Source organism: Aulonocara stuartgranti, assembly GCF_965226115.1.
Source record: "Aulonocara stuartgranti genome assembly, chromosome: 5".
NCBI lineage: Eukaryota > Metazoa > Chordata > Actinopteri > Cichliformes > Cichlidae > Aulonocara > Aulonocara stuartgranti.
In genome coordinates, this window is record NC_138943.1 from 16,104,387 (window position 1) to 16,125,198 (window position 20,812).

The following is a 20,812-nucleotide window of genomic DNA, read 5'->3' on the forward strand; positions in this document are numbered from 1 at the left end:
GGTGCGTTTCGTGGCATTCCAGATTTGTACGCCAATAAGAAAGAGCCACAAGAGTGAAACATTTAGTTTTCAAACCGAGAAATTATTTACATTTCGAAAGATGTAAAGTTGGAAAGGTCAGTTAAATGTAAATATATTGAAAAAAAGGGGGGGAAATGAACATTTTGTTCTATATCTTTAAATGCTTTCAAAGATCCCCAGAATTAATACGCTCTTTTTATTGGTTAAGAAGCCATCAATTAGAACATTATCGTAATTAAATGGTAAAAAATAATAATAATAAAGCTGTTTTGACTTATCCGCTGAATACGAGCTGCAGAGCAACTCAACCACAACAATAATACTGAGTAATTACTATATGCATACAAGCACATGGCTTTGACCGTATGTAGGAGCTTGTACCTGATTTTACTGTATTACTACACTAAGTGAGTATGCTGACCTGTAAACCCTACCAAGGGTCACCTAATATAGATCTGATCACAGGTATAATAGGCTAGGTAATTGATAACAGCTATGTAGAGCTTTTTGGTATGTAGTCATGGCAAAAAAAGAAAAGTATATCCTGAGGTTTTACATATTAGAATATAATAATAACAATAATGAAAAACTGCTACTTAGCAGTTCTTTAAACTGGGTCAATACAACCGCAGATGAATTTCAAAACATGCAATATTACATCATGTCATTATTTTTTTTCACAAAAACTAAACCAAAATGCAGAAGCAGTGTGTGAATAAGTAAATAAATACACCCTTACTGCTTCCATAGGAATTAAGAGGGAAAGTTTCAACAAGGTGTTCATAATCAAATGCACTTGTTTAACTGATCATTAGAAAGTGTGAGCACCTCTATTAAAGCAAAGGTTTTGGCAAGTACATTGATTGATTTGGCAGACTAATAAATATAAAGAAATTAATCAACAATAATGTTAAAGAAGTAACTGTTGCTGAAGATCATTTCCAAATAATCTCACGCAAATTCACCCAACAGTCAAACGATATAACGCCAAGAGAAACTGCAAAAGACACCTCAGACTCTGCAGTACTCAGTTATGATGTCAAATATAAAAGTTCATGACAGTACAATTTTTTTTTTAAAAGACGGAACAAATAAAGTTTGTTTATAAGGGTTCCCATGACCTAGGTTTGCAACATTACAGCTGAACAAAACACAAGATTTCTGGAACAATGTCCTTTAGATAGATAAGACCAACATGGAATTGTTGGCCCTGCACAGCACTACGTTTGACAAAAGTCAAAAACCCTACACCAACTGCCAAACTGTTGTTATCACCTGTTGGCTGGTGATAACTTGGAATAGTTTCGCAGCCACAGGAACGTAGTATTCTCTGAGTCAACCATGATCTCTTCAATACGCTAAAGTATTTAGAGTCAAATGTGAAGTCGGCGGTCTAACACGTAAGACTTGGCTGAAACTGGGTCATGCGACAGCAGCAAACCTACAGCAGAGTGGCTGAAAAAGGATCAAGGTGTTGCAATGGGATCTTAAGAGATTTGTACATAGGCACATGCAGGCAAACCTTTATAAAGACAAAGATCCTCCACAACAATGATGAAGTCACACAGAAAATAGTTACTTCAGGATAATACTTTTTAAAGTTGTTCTAAAAGCTGCTGAATCATGGCGTGTAATTAGTTTTCACACTCCTGCATTTCGGCTTAGTTTTTGTTAAATAAATAACGACACAGTGCAACATGTCATGTTTTGTAGTTCATCTGAGGTTGTATTGACCTTATTTTAAGACCTGCTAAGGAGATTATTTTTATCCTGTCCTGATACATAAATTCTTTCCACTGAAAGAGGGTGCACCTTCTTTTTACCATGACTGTAGTACTTCATATAAAAGAGCATATTAATGTTTTCCCCCACCCCCATACAGTGACTGTTGTTTTGATGAGTACATTCTGTTCAACTAGGTAGAATATCAAACCAAAGGACAAGAGAAAAACAAAAAAAACAGTGTTTAAATTAAAAAGCATGCCTTTTTTTATTCTAGAATACATTGAAGTGGTGTTTTTATGATGTTACTGTAGGCACACCTTGCATGCTGCTTTGCTTCAGAGAAGAGACACTGCACAAGGCACTTTAAATCCTGCCTCTCTCTCAGCTTTGAGGCAGCACAAAAGGACATTGTTCCACTGAGGGTAATTACAAATAGAGGCCAATATGAACCACACAACCCCATACAGTGTTGCTTTTAGTACATTCAGAACTTTAAATAGAATCATATATTCATACACACACATCCCATTTCAGTAAAAATCATACTAGCTTGATATTTTTTACAGATCTGCTTCAACTGACTTGCTTAAATGCGCATTTTCTAAAACAACTGGCACATCTTTGAAAGGAGAAAACCTGATCAAGGGAAGGCTGACAGTCAAGATGATCACAGAGCCGAGCTAGGCAGAAAGAGGAAAACCTGCGTGTTCACATCAGCCGTTTCTAAGCATCATACCTGACTGTCTGAAGAACCTCATCATACTGTGAGATCTGTTGAACTGAATAAACCCTCCTAGAAGAAGGTGATGTTACACCAACAAGGGTAACAAGCTACCTGGCAGCATCAACTGTGTAATGCCTGAAGACACAAAAAGGTAGCTTAAAAATAGTTTCTCACTCCTAATTAAAGTACAGCTTTACAAGATGTATAATGCCAATTTCTTTCTTAAAGTTCGGTACCAGAATTGTTGTAGTGCATTGTTGGGATTTGTTTAAGAATATAAAAAAAAGGTAAAATGCAAAAAAAAAAAAAAGTCACACAAGCAAAACAGTGCAGCACGGTGAAGTGCAGGTGAGGATACAACTGTACATCATTGCAGAGTGATGAGGGTGTGACATGACGGTAACAGGGCAATAACAGCTGGAAAACAACTTGGGTTTTTTCAGCTCCTGCGTGACTTTGAGTGCTGGATGAGCCACTGAAGTGTGATATCTGCAAATAAATGCATAAATAGAAATATGCAGGGTCAGATTTAGTACTGCAACAAAGAAATCAAACGATTGTAAGAAATAATGCCACAACTTACCAATGTTGTCTTTCTCTTTGCAGGAAATAGAGTAACAGCATATCTCCCTGTCCTGTATAGCTGACAGATTCCTAGAAAGGTAAAGAATAGTTATTTATATATAACCAATCCCTACATTTTAAGACAATTTAATTTAAAGTAAAGGTACATAGAGCAGATTTATTCCCCTTTCACCAGTCAGCCATACAAGCCCTGCAATGGCCCTAAAAGAAACCCAGGGGGCGTCCACACCACAGTTTGAAAATGACAGCATTAAAGTAGTACTAGTAAGAGTCTCAGCACATTTTTGACAACTTGACAGGAGAGGAAACCAGTAAGATTACAGCTGGATATAAATAAAGACAGTTCCCCTTTACCAAGAGATATACATGAGAAAAGCATCCTAACGGTTCTTTAAAAAACAAAACGAGATGAAAAACTGCGAACACGTCTGATATTAAGAACCTACAATGCACTGATGAAAAGTTGAAATGCCTTCAAGATTTTTCCACTTACATTTTCTCAATGAGCTGCTTCTCGTCTAGTGCAGTGGGGAGATCCCTTTTGTTACCCAGTACCAAAACCTAAAAAAGGGCAGGTTAAATTTGAACTCTGAAACTCCAGTGGAGTAATCCAGAGAAGTCACACACAGATCTCTGTTACTGCTTCTGAAATCACACAAATATCTAAATTGGTTTAAGTGGAACACTTACGGGAATTCCTTGCAACTGAGGTTTGTCTAATAAATTATGAAGCTCATTTCTCGATGCCTCCACCTTTTCTCGATCTGCAGCGTCAACCATGTACCTTGACAAGATCAAAATCAAAATTAGTCATCATTTAACAACAATAGTGTTTGTTTTATGAAACAAAAGGTATGAAAGGCAGTCGGGGATACTCACACGATTGCATTAACTCCCCGACAGTAACGCTCCCACATGCTCCTGAACCTCGGCTGCCCTCCTATATCCCAGATCTACAGAATTAAGACCAAACCTTTAGATAACTTTTCCTAAAACCACTCTGGGGATGGGTTTTGTTTTACCAGTTAGATTAAAACTGAACCTTGATCGTGACATTTCCTTTAGTGACCTTCCTCATGTTGAACCCGACTGTAGGAATCATATCTTCACTGAAATGCCCAGACTGAAAGGAAAGACAAGTTTATCATTTATTAAAAGAAAAAAAAAACAGTAATTTCAAATGCACATTTTACAACATCTGCACTATATAACCAAGTATAACAGCGCAACTGGTCACTCACATATATACTGCATGTGTGCTGCACTGATTAACTTCCTTAAAAAAACAGGAGTCATATACATTAAGCTGTGTGCTTATAAGAAATGCATAGCAACATGCTGCATGGAAATACACGCTGCGGATTACAAATTAAGTGGCAGTTCTAAGAAACGTTTATAAGTTTTTACATTTAAACTTCAAGTGACCTTTAACAAGCAATTTATAACTTATGGTAGCTTATGAAAGCGTGACTGACATAACGGCATCCTAAGGTAAAACCACAGCTTTAATGTTTAACGTTTGTTTTTGATTCATTCATGAGGAATAATCCAATCATAAAAGTGTTTTCACTGAGTCTTTATTGCAAAGGAGGAAGGGACTATAAAAAGTAAAACATTCAAAGTTGACTCTAATTTGAGTATCATAAAAGAAAAAAATAAACAGAGTGAATCATTTTATTGAAATGACAATAAAATAAAACGTTTAGGTTTTTTGTGATTGGCCTTTTGTTAATGCTTTGTGTAAACTGCAGTGGAAAGAAAATGTGTTTGTGTATGAAAAATCAGTGGAATTTCCCTTTTAAGTTCACAAGCTGCAGATATCCTTCTCCATGCTTCGTGAACCTGCACTGCCGGGTGCACGAACATTTCACAGCACATGACTCGCCAGAGTCACCTGACAAAGCTAAGTGGAAATGAGTGAACGGTCTTATGACTGAGAAAGGCGGAACCACCCCTGCATAACTACTCATGAACTCTATTGTTAGTGTCTGGTAGGGTATTTTTTTCATTTACTCAGCGTAAAGGAAGGGGAAGAGTACGTTCCAACCCCAAAAACCTTGATATCACCAGATAAGTGTGGGCACCAAAGAAAATTTCTATAGAGATGTCGTCTTCTTCGCAGTAAATGCCTGATAAAAATCTGTTTTTTTCAGCACGCATATAACCTCAGCACAATTCAGTGTTTCTTTTAAGTGTTTCAACTGTGCAAGTCGGAGTCTTTAGAAAGAATTACTTTCACTTTAACCTAATTTAATAAATATATTCTTTAAAAAAAAAAAAAAAATTTTCACAACTTCCAGTAGCCTGAGTGTTTGCGTAACAAAAAGGACCAACACATAAATATACAATGTATAAAACTGAGCTCACATAATAGTAGAATACCAATGTTGAATTAGTGGCCGTAGCAAATAAATGATTGAGAATTTTTTTGAAAGCAGAGGTTATACATCATCAATACACTGACTATCACCTAGTAAAACTGATTAAAAACATAAAAATACACCAGCCAGAAACCAGAATGCCAAGGTTTAGCAGAGGAAGTGCATACTTGTTTTTAACTCTGGCAGCGTAGATAAACATCTCAAGTGCACAAATGTTTTTAAAGAGCTTCCTCTAACATCCCGGCAACATATCTCTTTGAAAATTGATTACTCATCCATACTTTTGATAGCAACTGTTACATAAACACACACAAGATGCACATTAGACAAAAGTACAGAATGAATCCTGACTGATCTGAAGCTATTTCGTTTTAAGACGAAAGGCTGCACCAATCAGACCTTGCCTACACCAGATACATTTAATCTGATTGGTTATCTGACAGCTGATGGAGTAAAAGGCATGCCTGCCATCTGTTGCCACCCTCACTAGGGCCCCATATGTGAAACTAAAACAACCAAAGGTTAGGGGAAAAAAAGAAAGAAACCCATTTTAGCAATAATAAGGCAACCTGGATTGCCCCACCAGTCTTTGAGAAATAACTGCAAAGTTACATGAGAAACCAACACCCCTACCAAGAAGCTACAATCTGCTGTTGTGTTTTTGTGTCTTTTTTACATAAGTGCAAAAATGTCTTCTCCTTTTGTTTACGTGTGCTTGACTTAAGTGCAGTGTTAATCTAGTCCCTTTTTTAGATGTGTCATGGAAATCTGACACTGCTTTATAATCTCACATTTAAGCATTAATGCTACAGAAACTGAGAAGCTGACTTTTATAAATACAAGAAAATAAATATAAAAAATAAAGAAGATAACCCACCCAGACTCTGTTAGTTGTCCTCATGATTTTGGAAACCAGTCGTGCCAAAAAGTGATTTGTGTGTTTATGTTTTTATGTGCAACATATTTGCTTATATTGGTAAAAAGGTTGGAGTCGGGATCATTTTCAAAGGGGTTATTTATTTAAAAGGAAGAAGAAGAAGAAGAAGAAGAAGAAATTACCTGTAGAATATGTTATGTTATAGATGAAATAAATATATGAAATAAAAAAGTTATTGTGGTACATTTTTCACTGCCCAATTCATTTACATTAGTTTAAACACTCGCAATTATTTTTTGGCAGATGATCTCCTTTGACAGGACACCTGTATAACACTGGTACAGGGGACCTGTACTACAATGACACATAAGTGATCGTTCCAGTTTGGCTGCACCGCTGTCAACAGTTACTGTCAGCGTGTTATTACGTTAACTTCCTGGTAACTAAAGCACTCCAGACAGCTTTTAACTCCTTCGTGTAAAACTATGTCAAATACCGCTTTTGAGCTTTGGAGTTTAGACCATAACACTGCATCCTAGTAGCCGGTAAGTTGCAAAACTAAACAGCTAAATATAAAACAGCAACTCCTCTTGACTGCGGTGTGTGTTATGGATGCTGGCTCACCAACAGAGCAAAGCACACCCCAGAGAACCGGACAGTGTTTAGCCCACTTCTAGCTTAGTAACCTCTATGCAATTATGCGAGTTAAGGCTGTTAGCCGTATCCTAGCAAGGCGGCTAGTAGCAGCTGGAGACTTACAGCGATCACGTTTACAAATGTTGTTTTCCCCGAGTACTGCAGGCCGACCAGCGTCAACTCCATCTCCTCCTTCCAAAACAGAGACTTGATCCAGTCCAAAAGCCGGTTTATTAGTGCAAGCATCTTGAGGTCGGTGGTCAGCGCTCCCCTGATGGTGGTACCTGTTTCGTCTCCCTCCCTGTCAGATGTGCCGTTTTTCCAGTGGGGAAGCGAAGAGGGACAAAAGCAGCTGTCATATGACCGATCAGCCAAAACGTGCTCATCAGCGCCTCCGCAGGGACGCAGAAGAAGTGCACCCTTTGTGTAACGCCCACTGTTTGCGTTCTTTTTGTCAATAAGAACTTTTTATGAACAAAAAAACCAACAGTCACACGTTTATTATAGCATATCCCGGCCTGCACGTCACAGCAACACTACAACAACCACTGCCACTGAAGGTGAGACATTGAATAATGTCACTTTTATATATATATATATATATATATATATATATATATATATATATATATATATATATATATATATATATATATATATATATATATGCAATATGAAAATGAAGAACTATGATAACATATATTAAATAAATTATCTTAAAAACTAGAAACACAATTCACAACTCTAGTATTGCAGCATGATAACAGAAAAAATATATAAAAAATAATTAATATTTATAAAACAGTCATTATGCAGTTACAAAAGAAATATATATTCATAAAAGAAACAAACATGTGCTGTTGCAATTAATAGATATCCAGTTGGAGCTTGACTGTTAAAGACAGCTTTTGACAAACTTTAACAATGTTTTAAAAAGCAGTTCTTGTAACGACAAAATGTGTGCAGATTTTTCATTAATCATATAATAGATCAACAAAGGAAAAATGACTAAAACCATTTAATTTATTCTGATTACAATTTATCTGTTTTGCTATACTACAGAAACAAAATAAACCAACCAGATTTGTTTTCGTTTGTAGAATTTCTTTAACTCTACCTACCTAAAACATTCCCAACAGTGTGTTTATTTGCAGTATAATAAGCATAAAAAACTTGTGTAGCTCATCTGTAACTCATGCCAGAAGGGCACAAACTGCAAGGCCCACCTCAGGGACGAACACATGTGTTACAGACCAAACTGTAATACCCCTGAATATTCAGCAAGAAATCATCTATTTCAAGTATAGACTTGAGATAAACTCATTACCACATCAAAGTGAGGTTTTAAATATGAATCCATACATATGTGTTTCTGCTTAAGTCATGCTAAAGATCAAAAGGAATCATCAAGTCTGTTCTACAAATGTTTTTCACTTTCCCTTCTAGATCCTGTGCACTGACGTCAAGCAAGATAATTTTTAGCATACTGGCTGTAATTGAACAGAGTTATAATATCATCTTAAAATAATGCTTTCTAGATCACAAATGTCACTGTCCTTGGATCCATCCTGGACAAACTGAAGCCCGCTCTCTTCCTTTGGTAGGTGAAAGTCACTGATGTTAGTAGGAACAGCCAGCATGGGTTTGTGGTCTAAAGCAGGGAGAGAATTATTACCATCAATGATTTAGTTGAAATATGACATTATTTCCTCGCTGCACACCTACGCATTCGATAATAAACATCACACATTTCATTGCTGCCACCCCCATTTTCCACTTCACTTCCACTTCATTTTTCATTTTCCAAGTCACAGGAGTTTTCTGATTTGATCACCAAAATGCAAAATTTTAGGCGAACAAAGGCAGATTTATTGTAAACATTTCACTCCTGTGAAATAGAAACATCAGAGAGGAGTCGATCCAAAGGAGAAGGTGTTGCTGCACGTAAAAACAATTGTTCATTAGTGACTTTCCATGTAACTAAAGTATAATACACTGAGCTCCATCCATTGCCTTACAGATGTTCTATAGTGCAATTTGTTTTAAACAAATAAGTGGCATAACCTTAATCACTTTTCATAGTGAGAAATGGGAGCAAGATAAGCAGACTTTGACGTTTTTGACAGAAGGACATCATGGCTAGAGTTTGACTATCCATCAGCTTTGTAACTGTATTAAAGGTTTTATCACAATATGCTCAACTTTTTTCCAAAAAAGTTATGTGACTTTTAAGACTAACCTTTAATTATTATTAACTTAATGAGAGGTTTGGTTATTTTAATATTCCTAAACCAGACTTAAAACATGTCCAGCTTAATTTAGGGGTTTTTTGCCCTGTAGTGGACACCATGCACACAAGGGTTTGAATGTCTTTAATGTAAGACACAACTCATCTATCCATCCATCCATCCATCCATTTTTCCTCTTGCTTATCCAAGAAGTGGGCACAGCTAACAGATATATTTATAAAAACTTCCCACTTTATAAACTACATTAATGCAACTGTTAATTTGTGCTACAGAATTTTTGTATTTATGTGTTTGACTAAATCTGCCTTAGAGGATTTCTAAAAAGAAGAAGAAGAAAAGGAGTGTCACATGTGCACAATTTAACTGAGTACATCCTGATTCTGCTCTTATAGGCTATCAGATTATATTCCAATGTAAATCAATATTTTTTCAGTAAACTGGCATATATATAGTACAGTGATGATCATAATATCACTATAGCATGATGTTCACTACAGTTGCATTTTCACTCCTGTCAAAGATGTTGTGAACTTGTGAGAAGTGTCCCTCTGGACAGACTTTGCAGGCAAATATTATAGTGTCCAGTAATTGACTACTATAGTAGTTGTAGTGCATTAAAGTTCTATAGCCAACTGCCACCGTGGGAATTTAGATGAGTCCTTTTATCTGATGATCTGCATTTGAATCTTTTTTTTCTACTGTTGATACGTCACAAAAATATATGAAAATAATTCTGGGAAGTTCCCCTTATGATGGTATTTTTTAAAAAGAGCAGTAGCAGTGATATTTAGGTTGAGTCACATCAATTTCTTCTGTTAATGAATACTTATTTTGATTGTTTAAATGCCACATGTGGTTTTCGGAAGGAAATCTGCCCATGCCAGTGATTCCACTTTGACATACTGATATGATTTTCCATGAACTTACTTGCTGTGTGAATCCTTAGGTACTTTATACATGTGTAGGACATGAACAGAAAGAGGCTGAGAGACAGCAAAATGACACTAATGCCAAGGATCACATGAATCAAGTCTCCACCATCTTTGGGCCCTGGTGAAAAGTCAAATCATAGTTAAGTTTCTTGATTGCAGCATATTGTCACTATGTTCTGTTGTCGTGTATCACAAGTGTTACATGCTGAGCAATCAACAAATTACAGCCTGTGTCAATAAAATGTGTGAATATGTGTACATACCGGGTTTGTCACAAATTGAGTCGTGTGTCCTGTTCCCTGGAAACCTTTCAGGAAACCCCAGCACGCTGCACCTGTTTAGCACAAAGCTTTTACATCACTGGCATGTTCACAACTTCTTTTACTTATCACTGCGGCAGAAGCTGTTTAAATCGATCTTACTGTGTCAGTGGTTTGCAGTCATTCGTTTGCACATCGAAATATTGTTTTTCGCCACATATGGCTTCACACTGATACGAATATTCTATCACCCTTGCATTCGAGGAGACGACTGGAACAAAAGAAAGAAATACTATTTCAGTAAACATGAAAGATACTTTGGGGGGGACATTTGTGGTTATAGGGTGACAGATTTTGTCAGCTTTGGAGATCCTGTGATTTATTGTCAGTTTCCGCCGTGAGGTCAGTCATGAGTCTAGTGATGAGGTTTTATGAGTATATATCTGATGACATATAGTAAGGACTGCAGCTTAAGACAAAAGGGAACTGAGCATTCACTCTTTGCTAAACACTCTTGACATTATGAACAGCTCCTCCTTCACCTGATCAGTAGGCTCAGGTTGAACAGCAGATGTGGAATAAAATTACAAATTAAAAAAAATTCTTTCACATGGATCTTTTTTAATCATGTAATAATAAACATGTCTTGACTTTTAAGGGATTAGTCTAAATATCCACAATTACACAGATGCAATAGTCAAACCAGTGTTTGTGGCAGGATATATATTTTACTCGTAGCTGTAAAAACTCAAAATGTCCATTCTTACCTGTCCTTTTTGGTTTCTCTCCTGTGACGCATTTGTCTTTCACACAAGTCGAACAGATGCTGTTGGAGCACAGGAAACCAGCGGCACAACTACAGGTTGCATTTGTGGTTGATGTACATTTCACAGCATAATCTGTAGACAGACAAGAATTGAAACCACTGAATTCAACACAATATTGCATCTTTTGCTAGTTCTGGTAAATGCCTTCTCAGCTTCTCTCAACTTACGCTGACATGTCTGACATTTTTCACATCTGTCAAAGAGGTTGGGAAGTTGTGAGAAATGTCCGTCTGGACAGGCTTTGCAGGCAGTTTGTTGTCTGTCAGAGCAAAACTCTTCTACATAAGTGCCTTTAAAACCAGGAAAAAGTTAAAATCAGCGACTTTCAGTATTTTTCAGTATTCTTGAACGAAAAAGTTCAGCTTAAACACATAATCTGATCATTACATCAAACAGATCACTACTGTAATAATTAGATCAAACTAATCAAAACATTAGATTGAAAGACACTCATCTGATTTTTAAAAAAGTTTTTTTTTTTTTACCTGGGGGACACTTGTTACAACACCGTCCACTCATCTGAGTCTGTTGATCACCGCAGCTTTTAACGCATCCTATAGTCCAAAAGGCCACAAATAATGCTATAAGTGCCATGGAGAGTTTCAAGTGAATCATTGTGTCCAGTGCTCTGTGTGCGCTTACAGGTTTTTATATCGGTGGCTGACGTCAGCATGACAGAGAGTGTGACTGTGTAGTCAGGAAGTGAAAGACCACTAGTAAATATAGATCACTTCACGAACACGCTAAACTGAAAAGAAATTTGCTTAGTTCAACTTTTTTTTAACTGCTGTAAATTTACCAGATTACTTGCTATTATATTTTATTTTATTGTACAATTGAACTGGATAAAGCTGTACTTCTAAGCTTATCTACAGTGAAGCTGTTGGATTTATCCAAAGCAGACAACATTTAATGCTTGTTGTCACCTCTAATATAAATCTTTCATCTAAGAGACTTTCCTTTAAAAGCATGTGTTGGAGGAGCTTGTTTTCGAACACATGCAAGAACGTCTCAAACACTCCTGAAATAATGTCACACTCTCACAAATGACAGGTGACAAATTTCATGTGACAGCCTCTTTGTGTTTATGACAGCTTCTTTCCTAGATTCCACTCCTCTGTGGTGCTCACTATGGCTGTACAATAGGTATACCTGTGTATTAGGTATACCTGTTAAATAGCTTGATGATGCAAATATCTAATCAGCTAATTAAACGGCAGCAACTCAATTTTGATACATAGACATGGTCAAGAAAACCTGGTGAAGTTCAAATCAAGCACCAGAATGTGTGAGAAAGGTCATTTAACTGACTTTGAACCTGAAATAGTTTTCGGAGCCTGACGGGTTGATCTGGGTATTTCAGAAACTTCTGATCTGCTGGGATTTTCCACACAACCATTTATAGGGTTGACAAATTTACAACCAAATTAAGAGCAACTCTGAAAGAACAACACATCCATTTTTGGACTATAGCAGCTGAAGATTACACCAGATGCTACTCTTCTCAGTTAAGAACAGAGGCTACAGTTCACAGGGGTTCACAAAAAGAAGATTGGAAAATCGTTACCTGGTCTGATGAGGCTTGATTCCTTCTGTATTGTTCAGATGGTACGGTCAGAATTCGGTGTAAACAACGTGAAAGGAATTATTCTGTCTTGTATCTACAGGTCAAGCTGGTGGTTATGCGATGTGCGGGGATTATGTTCTTGGCACACTTTGAGCCAAATACCAACTGAGCATAGTTTAAATGCCACAGCCATAGTGTTGCCGTAGTGTTGCTGCCTTTATAACCAGAGTGTACCCATCTTCTGCTGGCTGCATCCTACGGGATGATTTGCCATGTCACAAAGCTCAGCTCATCTTAATCTAGTTTCTTGAGCATGACAATGAGTTTATTGTATCTTTGGTATATGATGGAGCAAAATTCATATTATGGATGTTCAGCTGACAAATAACCTGCAGGAGGTTTTCCACAGTCCTTCACTGTGGGGCCAGGCAACATGTGCACGGCAACTTAAACATATGGAGGAACAATATGTTTAGCAATGAGTCCAGATTTTGTCTATGGAAACTGGCTTGTACGATTAATGTGTAGAGAAGATGCAAAGAACACTATGCTGATTGTGCACATATAAAGTTTCCCTTTAGGTTTTTTTTTTTTTGGGGGGGGGGATCACACTGATGTTGTAGAAAAGATGATTATGATGATGATGTAGAAATCTTTACAAAAAATAATAACTCACGAAAACTATATACTTGGCTTTATAGGTATAAAGTACAGAGCTTTGTTGCTTTCCTTTGTGCTTTCTCTCCAAAAGTGTTCATTAATTTTGCTTATTTATTATTAGTTTTTATATATAGTTTTTTTTCCCTATAGTATTTATCTAATGGTAATACATTTTACTGGATAAGATGTATGGGTCTTTAGTTCTATGCAAAGCCATACAATGGTATGGCTTGTAGACTAGAAGCCTATGAAGGTCTGCCACTTAACATCAGAGGCTGAAACCTCAGATTGCTGTCTGTGGGTATATATTTTCACGGACCGGCCTTTAAGGTGTCGCGGATAAATACAACAAAATAAAACTAGTACTGGTACCGAAAAAAAGAAGATTTATTCATAACACACGTGAAAAGACCCAGGAAAACCGAGTTAACGATAAAAACGATAACAAAATAACGCTGAAAACTGATAACGACCCTGAAAACCATACATTTCACACCTGAGCCTCAACTCTCACTGCCCGGTACCAAACGACTCACGGACCAGTACCGGTCCGAGGCCCGGGGGTTGGGGACCGCTGACTTAAGTGATCTGCACTTCATATCTTCCACTTTAACCCAGCTTTAACTGGTCATTCCAGCACAATGGTTATTGAATTTAACGATTTAAACTTCAAATATACATTACCTGTCAACATTTTTAGAATGCCCCAATGTTTCCAGTTTTGGTTCAGGGTGCCTCTCACTCTGTACAAGTCACCAACCCAGTATCCAGCAAAACAGCCACAGGCCATCACACTTCCTCGTCCATCTTTGACAGTTGATGCTACACACTGTGCAACCATCCTTTCACCTACTTGACGGCATACAAAGATCCTGCTTGATGAACTGAAGATTTCAAATTTTGATTCATCAGTCCATGATACCTTCTTCCCATCTTCAGCAGTCCAATGGTGGCGTTTCATGGCCCAGTCAAGCCTCTTTTTGTCTTATTCTGACGCTTTCTTGTTGCAACTCATCCTGTCAAACCTGCAGCTCGAAGTCTTCACAGTTGAAACTGAGACTTGCTTACTACAACCAGTTTTGGTCAAGTTACTTGAAAATAGTTATTAGAAACTACTTACTGATTACTTCTCCAAAAAAGTAATCCCGTTACTTTACTGATCACTTATTTTCAAAAGTATTTAGTTACTTTCTTACTTAATTACTTTTTAAAAGTATATGCAACATTCTCTGACTGGAAAAAATTTGTTTAACATTTAAACCTATTTTCTACCAAGTCCTGTTGTTCTTAAATCTTTTTTCACCTGTCTAGCAGGAGTGGGACGGGTGGAGGTTTGCCCTGTGCCACAGTGGTAATGTCAGTGGGGGATACAGGGGTTTCTCTGTGAATTTCACATTCCCATGCCAGCGTGATAGGTACTGTCTCAGATTTGAAGTTTTCAAAGTAGAAAAAAGTTTGTTCCCACGCTGAGTCTACAGTAGACGCTAATGTTTTTGTCGCCTTTTACAGAATCAAACACAAAGTAATGTCAGTACTTCCAAGCTTTAAACGCCGCATGGTCGTACTCTCTCCAACACTCCATATTATAGTTGCTCTACATACGTCTGGTGCTACCACGGACGTCGCACGCTCATGCATCATTGTCATGAGACGCTCTCACAAACAAAATCACAGTTTAGTAACGCAGTCATGCAGTGTGCTTACAGGAAAGTAACAGTAATCGAATTACTTTTTTGCAATCCGGTTGTTCAGTGATGACGTGACGAATCCTACTTCCGGGTCTAAAGTAGTCTGCGTTTAATATGGCTTTTGTGTTGTTAACATGTTTAATGTTATGTATTTTCTTCTATTTGATCTCAAAAAGCTCCTAAAACAGTCAGTGATCACTGTTGACCTCCCTCGGCTTTTATTACCACTAATCATTTATTTAAGCTCAGTTTTTAAAACCTTAGGATGTAGCTACAGCCCAGCCCATGCAGCAGTATATGAATGACTAACCTCGTATTGTGGATGGATTATCTCAGTTGTTCTCCTGGCTGAAGTTTGGTCCTTTTACAGCATCCTGCCATGCGATTACATTTGTTCCTGACCACCGAGAAAAAGTTAGCTTGTTTATATTATGCTAACATAGCTGTGTCGCTAGCGGTCACGTAGCACATCATTATATACCAGCTAGCCCAACTTCAGTAACCCTACAAGCGTCACTGCTGTTTAGTTTTCTGTCTTCGTTTATGCTGGAAGTGATAACAGAGCTGTACGTTTTAATTTGTTTCCAAAACCCCGCAGTCAGGACATGCTATATTGTATTTAGATAGAAGCTAGCGAGCTAACTCCCTGCTAACTTCTAACTCCGTTAAATGTCATAAATTCCGTTTTCATGGATGCCTGGATGTTAAACTCAATTGTTACACCTGGTAGAGCAGAACGCTGATCATTTTATTAAAGATGAAAGACTTTAGACAGTTTTTCAACTCTCAGTAATGCCATAGTGATCGTTTGATATATGGACCTGCAGCAGAGTTTAGACCCAGACACGGCTAGTGACGTCAGACTGAACAACCGGATAGTAATCCCTTACTTTACTCGTTACTTGGAAAAAGTAATCGGATTGCAGTAACACATACACATCTCTGACTGCGACCAATATTAATCCGTGCTTGAGGCTGTTATCGTATGAGCTGCCTATCAGTAACTCTCAGAAGCTTGTTCTCTGATTCAGTTGTGGTTTGGGGTCTGCTAGACCTCTTCCTGTCAGAGTTTGGCCTAATTTCTGAGTGCCTTTTTTTAGTAAAGGAAACAGTACTCACTGACGCTTAAAGTGTCATGACGGTCTGTCTCTCTTCTATTGTTAATTGCCTTTTTCTCGCCATTTTTGTAACAACACACTACTTTCTGCAGTACAATACTGTTCTGCTGATGCTCATGAGGGTATGGTACCACATTGTGTTCCAACACTGCTATCATGCATTTGGAACACCTGTAGGAATTAGTAGCACCAGCTTTCAAGGCTTGATCAACCTCCATTGCTGCAGAACAGCAGTTAACCCATTTTGTGTTCCCTGAAAACACAAAAAGGCCTTTTTGTATAATTCTGAAATGCACATTGTTTTTCAGTTTTGGGTAACCTTACTCTTTTTTCTTATCTCTGCCAGTTCATCACTTACCTTTTTTTTTTTTTATCATTTCAAGCTAATCATTGGACTTGAATCACTTGAATTGCATTAAATAACTGGAAAAATTGGGGTGTTCTAAAAGATTTGACCGGTAGTGTATGTTATTCAAAACTCTTTTGTTGTCCAAGCACCTACTTGTCTGTCTTCTATGAGTCACTCAGCCTCTTTTCTCTGTTTTTTTTTTTAATTTGCTGTCACTCCCCCTCTTTCAGGCTGTCTGTCATTCAAGGTCATCTGCAAAGGTCTTATGCAAATTCTACAACCATCTGCTCACTCATCTTCACCTGTATTTATATGCCTGGTGCTGTAGTCACTATTTTCTCCCTTTTTCTCAGATTCTGCCCTGTAATATTGCTTCTCACTGGAGTCTAACTATCAAAATATGTAAATTTTACATTTTCTTACATGAACTTTGCACTCTCTGCTTTGTAAGTAATGTGTATCTGTTTGCATTTTTATTTCTGCATTTTTGTTCACTTATACTTACTTTTGAAAAAGATCACACATTACATATAATTGTTGGAGCAGATGAAAAATGTATATACAGTGCTCCCTCGCTATAATGCGGTTCACCTTTCGCAGCCTTGCTGTTTAATGGATTTTTTGTGCAATTTTGCACGCTTTTTTTTTTTACAGTGCATTGTGTTCTGTGTCCTGATTGGCTGTAGACCATTTTCAATCAGTATCCTCTGTGCCACGTCTCCTGTACAGTACAGAATGCGTTCAGCTTGTCAAATTTACATAAATCGTCGATCGCTAGCAGTGTGACTCTGATGTGCTGTACTATATGTTTCTAAGTTTTCTCCCCAACAAACACAATGTCGATGAAACGTTTTGCACCGTCAAAGGCACCTGCGGTAGCACCCAAAAGGCAGAGGAAGATGCTAACCATCGCACAGAAAGTTGGACTTCTGGACATGCCAAAAGAAGGTAGAAGTTACTGTATTTTACAGATTATAAGGCGCATTAAGCGAAACAAAACAGTCAGATAAGTCAAACTTTACTCAACTCATTCTTCTTGCTTCCTCCACTTCTGTACCATTGATTCATTAATGTAGAATTATCTCGCAGCTGCTCTATTCCCATGTTTTGGACCTGAAAACAAGGTTTGATCTTTGGTTTCATTCTATAATACTGGACTGATTTTTCTACAAAGGTTTGAACTTTGAGAGTGTTTAAACAATAGAGAAAAGTGTGAAAATGTTCATGCCTGTCTGAGAAAAGTGTATAAGGTGTGTAGTGAGGGGTTAAACAGCCTTAAAACATCTATAATAATTGTAAAAAAAAAATAAAGCTGGCTACTTTGCGGATTTTACCTATCGCGAGTTATTTTTAGAACGTAACTCCCGTGATAAACGAGGGACCGCTGTAATGATATGGAAATTTTGGCGGGAAAAAACTATTTTTTACTTTTCTGATCCTCTAGAATTGTTCAACATGTTCTTACAAGTGTACTAATTTAAATTGTATATATAATACAAAGCAACTAACAGAAGCAATAACAATATTTTATAGTTTTGTGCCTGGAAATCCCACAGCCCACAATGAGTGAGTATGATAATCCCTGCTGAAACCCAAAGGTGACCTCAGTGAACTCAAAAAAGTAAGGGATGACTAAAGATGTACATGGTATGTACAGAAAAACAAGCGTGTGATTTTTTGCAGGGTTATTTTTGTAGCCTACATGTATATGTTGCAGGAGCACACAGTGCAAATGGATGATGATGTGAAGGTTTTACTGTCGTTCTGTGACCTTTTAGTGACAGTACTTTAGGTTGCTTTTGTTGACGGGGAGTTTCCTGGCAAATCAAGAAGGTGCTTAAATTTTGTTAAATGAGCCACTTCATTTATTGTAATTAATAAGCCAAAGCGCCATACATGTGGCTTTCTCTAATCGGAGGATTTTTTTCCCCTTTGTTTAACATTAGGCATCATGTTGCTGCAGTAGTTACTGTGGTTTAGAAAAAGCACCTGAATGGGTGTTCTCCTGACACTCTAGCTTCCCCACCCCAGTCCAGAGACGTGGCTGTCTCTCTCAGCTGGCCTTGTAAACACGCTGACTATCAATTTAATAATTTTTTCCTGACTAAAGTTTTAACGGACCATATTTGCAGAAGCTATGGGAGTACATCAGAAATGATCAAATTTAGTCATAAGAAGTAATTAATTAACCCTCTGATGCATATTGGTCACTGGAGTGGACAAGTCTATAACTTTATAAAATAAAAAACATATTTTTGGAAAAAAAGAGTTGAACATTTTTTTTCATGTCCTTAGAAGAATAAAAGCACTTAAGAAAAAAAATCTTGAGAAGGCTTTCATAATTCATGCATCAGAGGGTTAATATCTGACACCCCTGTGCAAAACTGCCACCTACTTAAACCACATGACGTGTGCCCTCCTATCATAAAAAAAAGAAACTACAGACATTTACTTCCGTCATTGACAGACAGACCAAACCACATGGTTCAATGTACGAAACCTTCAGGATGTGACGTTAGCATATGCGTGCTCACTACGCAGTAGACAGTAGCTATTAGTACCGTCACACTATATAGCCACAGAGGGCGGCAGTGACACTGTAGAAATTAGTGATGGGATTTCCGGCTCTTTTTAGAGATCCGGCTCTTTCGGTTCGGCTCACTAAAAAGAGCCGGCTCTTTCAGCTCCGAACCGGCTCTTCAGGTTGTTTTGTTGCTTTAATTAATTTATTATTAACAATAATATAAAATTATGCACAAAAGGAATTACTAACGTAAAAACAAGTGGTTTTATTTATATATGTTTATATATAAATATATGCGGTGGCCCCTAGAGACAAAACACGTACAAACTCCAAAACACATTTCTAGCATTAACTGAACTTCCAAAGCAGAGCTACTAGATCACTTAAATTACACAATTGAAAGCATGTGTGTATTGTTTGTGTATTTATACACAGGCACTCATATATATATTCAAATAATTTAAAAAAAAGTTCATTTACCTGTTATTACCACACACCAAATCCGGTCGTTGGTACTTGCTGGCTTGTGTAGCCACAAGATAACAAAGGCTCAACACTGCGCCCAGCATCCTGGAGCACTTCTGTTGTCTTTTGTACGTGTTTTGAGTTTTTATGTGCTTCTGAGTTTTTATATGCTTCTGAGTTTTTACGTGCTTCGGAGTTTGTACGTGTTTTTACGTGTTTTGGAGTTTGTACATGCTTCAGAGTTCGTACGTGATTTGAAGTTTGTATGTGCTTTGTCTCTAGGGGCCACCGTAAATATACTTTTATTTATTCACTCCACATAAAATGTAATAAATAAATCATATAATACAAAAATCAACTATTCACATTTCAACTTTTAACTATTTAAATTTTCAGCTTTTTCCTTTCACAAATTTAAAGTGAAAAGAACACAAAACACTGCAAACCACAACACAATTAAATATAAATTATAATATGAAAACTAAAAGAACATGCATATTCTCTGTCATATGGACCTGCATGAATAAACTTTCTCAATCCTTTATCATCTGCAACCGAAAATAGTTGTGGATGATTACTATACCTTTCTAATGTTGTTGTCCCTGCCTCTCTTTCTCTCTCTCTGGCTCTGTTCCTGTGCTACTGAGTGTAACTACCGCCCCTCCCCCCTCTGCCCAGCGTAAAGCACAAGGCTCGCGTGCAGAGTGAAGCGGAAAAAAAGTGCGAGAGAGAGGCTGAGAGAAAGAAAAAAAAAAAACCCACGTGACGGCTCGCGATAAGGAGCCGGCTCGCGTCGTTCACGTCAAAGAGTCGGCTCTAAGAGCCATTTCGTTCGCGAACGACCCATCACTAGTAGAAATCAGGATTCCCCTTCACAAGTAGAGCACAGAAGTGCCACCTACTTTGTGGGTGAAAGGAGCATGTTCTGTAACAGAGCCTTCCAACTGATAAACTTTATGAATGGTGCCGTCGGAACATTTGATGCAGATGAATAGAAACGGCATGGCTTCGATCAAAAATAATGACACGGTTACAGTATTTACTTCTCTTAGGCTGTTCGCTAAGGAGTATATGTAACTCCACTGATGTTATACATATAGGTCAAAAAGCTACACGTGTTTTGTGGCTGGAGTAAAAGTGATGTGAAACTGCTCACGTCGTCCTTAAGTTATGTCACTTCAGTCGGCGTCACACTAAAAGTTCAAGATGAAAGAAAATGTGATC

The 20,812-nt window shown here is 37.6% G+C and overlaps 2 protein-coding genes across 5 annotated transcripts; both read right to left on the reverse strand.

Moving 5' to 3' along the window:
• Positions 1 to 1,986: 1,986 nt before the first annotated feature.
• On the reverse strand, positions 1,987 to 7,333 carry arl8ba (ADP-ribosylation factor-like 8Ba). Its single transcript, XM_082533079.1, has 7 exons — positions 7,073 to 7,333; positions 4,098 to 4,178; positions 3,935 to 4,008; positions 3,746 to 3,839; positions 3,549 to 3,616; positions 3,054 to 3,124; positions 1,987 to 2,959 (listed from the first exon to the last, which is right to left on the reverse strand). The coding sequence occupies exons 1-7, from the start codon at positions 7,193 to 7,195 to the stop codon at positions 2,910 to 2,912; spliced, it is 561 nt and encodes a 186-aa protein (XP_082389205.1). The 5' UTR covers positions 7,196 to 7,333; the 3' UTR covers positions 1,987 to 2,909.
• Positions 7,334 to 7,954: 621 nt separating this feature from the next.
• On the reverse strand, positions 7,955 to 20,441 carry LOC309707065 (tumor necrosis factor receptor superfamily member 3-like). Of its 4 annotated transcripts, none has more exons than XM_082534164.1 (9): positions 20,172 to 20,441; positions 15,443 to 17,712; positions 11,703 to 11,771; positions 11,385 to 11,507; positions 11,158 to 11,289; positions 10,553 to 10,661; positions 10,394 to 10,464; positions 10,126 to 10,248; positions 7,955 to 8,600 (listed from the first exon to the last, which is right to left on the reverse strand). In XM_082534164.1, the coding sequence occupies exons 3-9, from the start codon at positions 11,734 to 11,736 to the stop codon at positions 8,464 to 8,466; spliced, it is 729 nt and encodes a 242-aa protein (XP_082390290.1). In that variant the 5' UTR covers positions 11,737 to 11,771; positions 15,443 to 17,712; positions 20,172 to 20,441; the 3' UTR covers positions 7,955 to 8,463. The 4 variants fall into 4 exon arrangements, with proteins under 4 accessions (XP_082390290.1, XP_082390292.1, XP_082390291.1 ...); XM_082534166.1 differs by lacking the exon at positions 20,172 to 20,441 and adding an exon at positions 11,860 to 11,904 and having other exon boundaries at positions 17,627 to 17,636; XM_082534165.1 differs by lacking the exon at positions 15,443 to 17,712.
• Between the last annotated feature and the right edge of the window lie 371 nt (positions 20,442 to 20,812).

Excerpts from the sequence above, each read along its gene's own strand:
- arl8ba (XM_082533079.1), bottom strand. The coding sequence starts at position 7,195 with ATGCTTGCACTAATAAACCGGCTTTTGGACTGGATCAAGTCTCTGTTT. Across the intron at positions 3,617-3,745 it reads CTCAGTTGCAAGGAATTCCC|GTTTTGGTACTGGGTAACAA; the intron begins GTAAGTGTTCCA and ends GCCCTTTTTTAG. Across the intron at positions 2,960-3,053 it reads CAAAGAGAAAGACAACATTG|ATATCACACTTCAGTGGCTC; the intron begins GTAAGTTGTGGC and ends ATTTATTTGCAG.
- LOC309707065 (XM_082534163.1), bottom strand. The coding sequence starts at position 11,832 with ATGATTCACTTGAAACTCTCCATGGCACTTATAGCATTATTTGTGGCC. Across the intron at positions 10,662-11,157 it reads AGAGAAACCAAAAAGGACAG|TCGTCTCCTCGAATGCAAGG; the intron begins GTAAGAATGGAC and ends CTTTTGTTCCAG. Across the intron at positions 8,601-10,125 it reads CCTAAGGATTCACACAGCAA|ACCACAAACCCATGCTGGCT; the intron begins GTAAGTTCATGG and ends TCCCTGCTTTAG.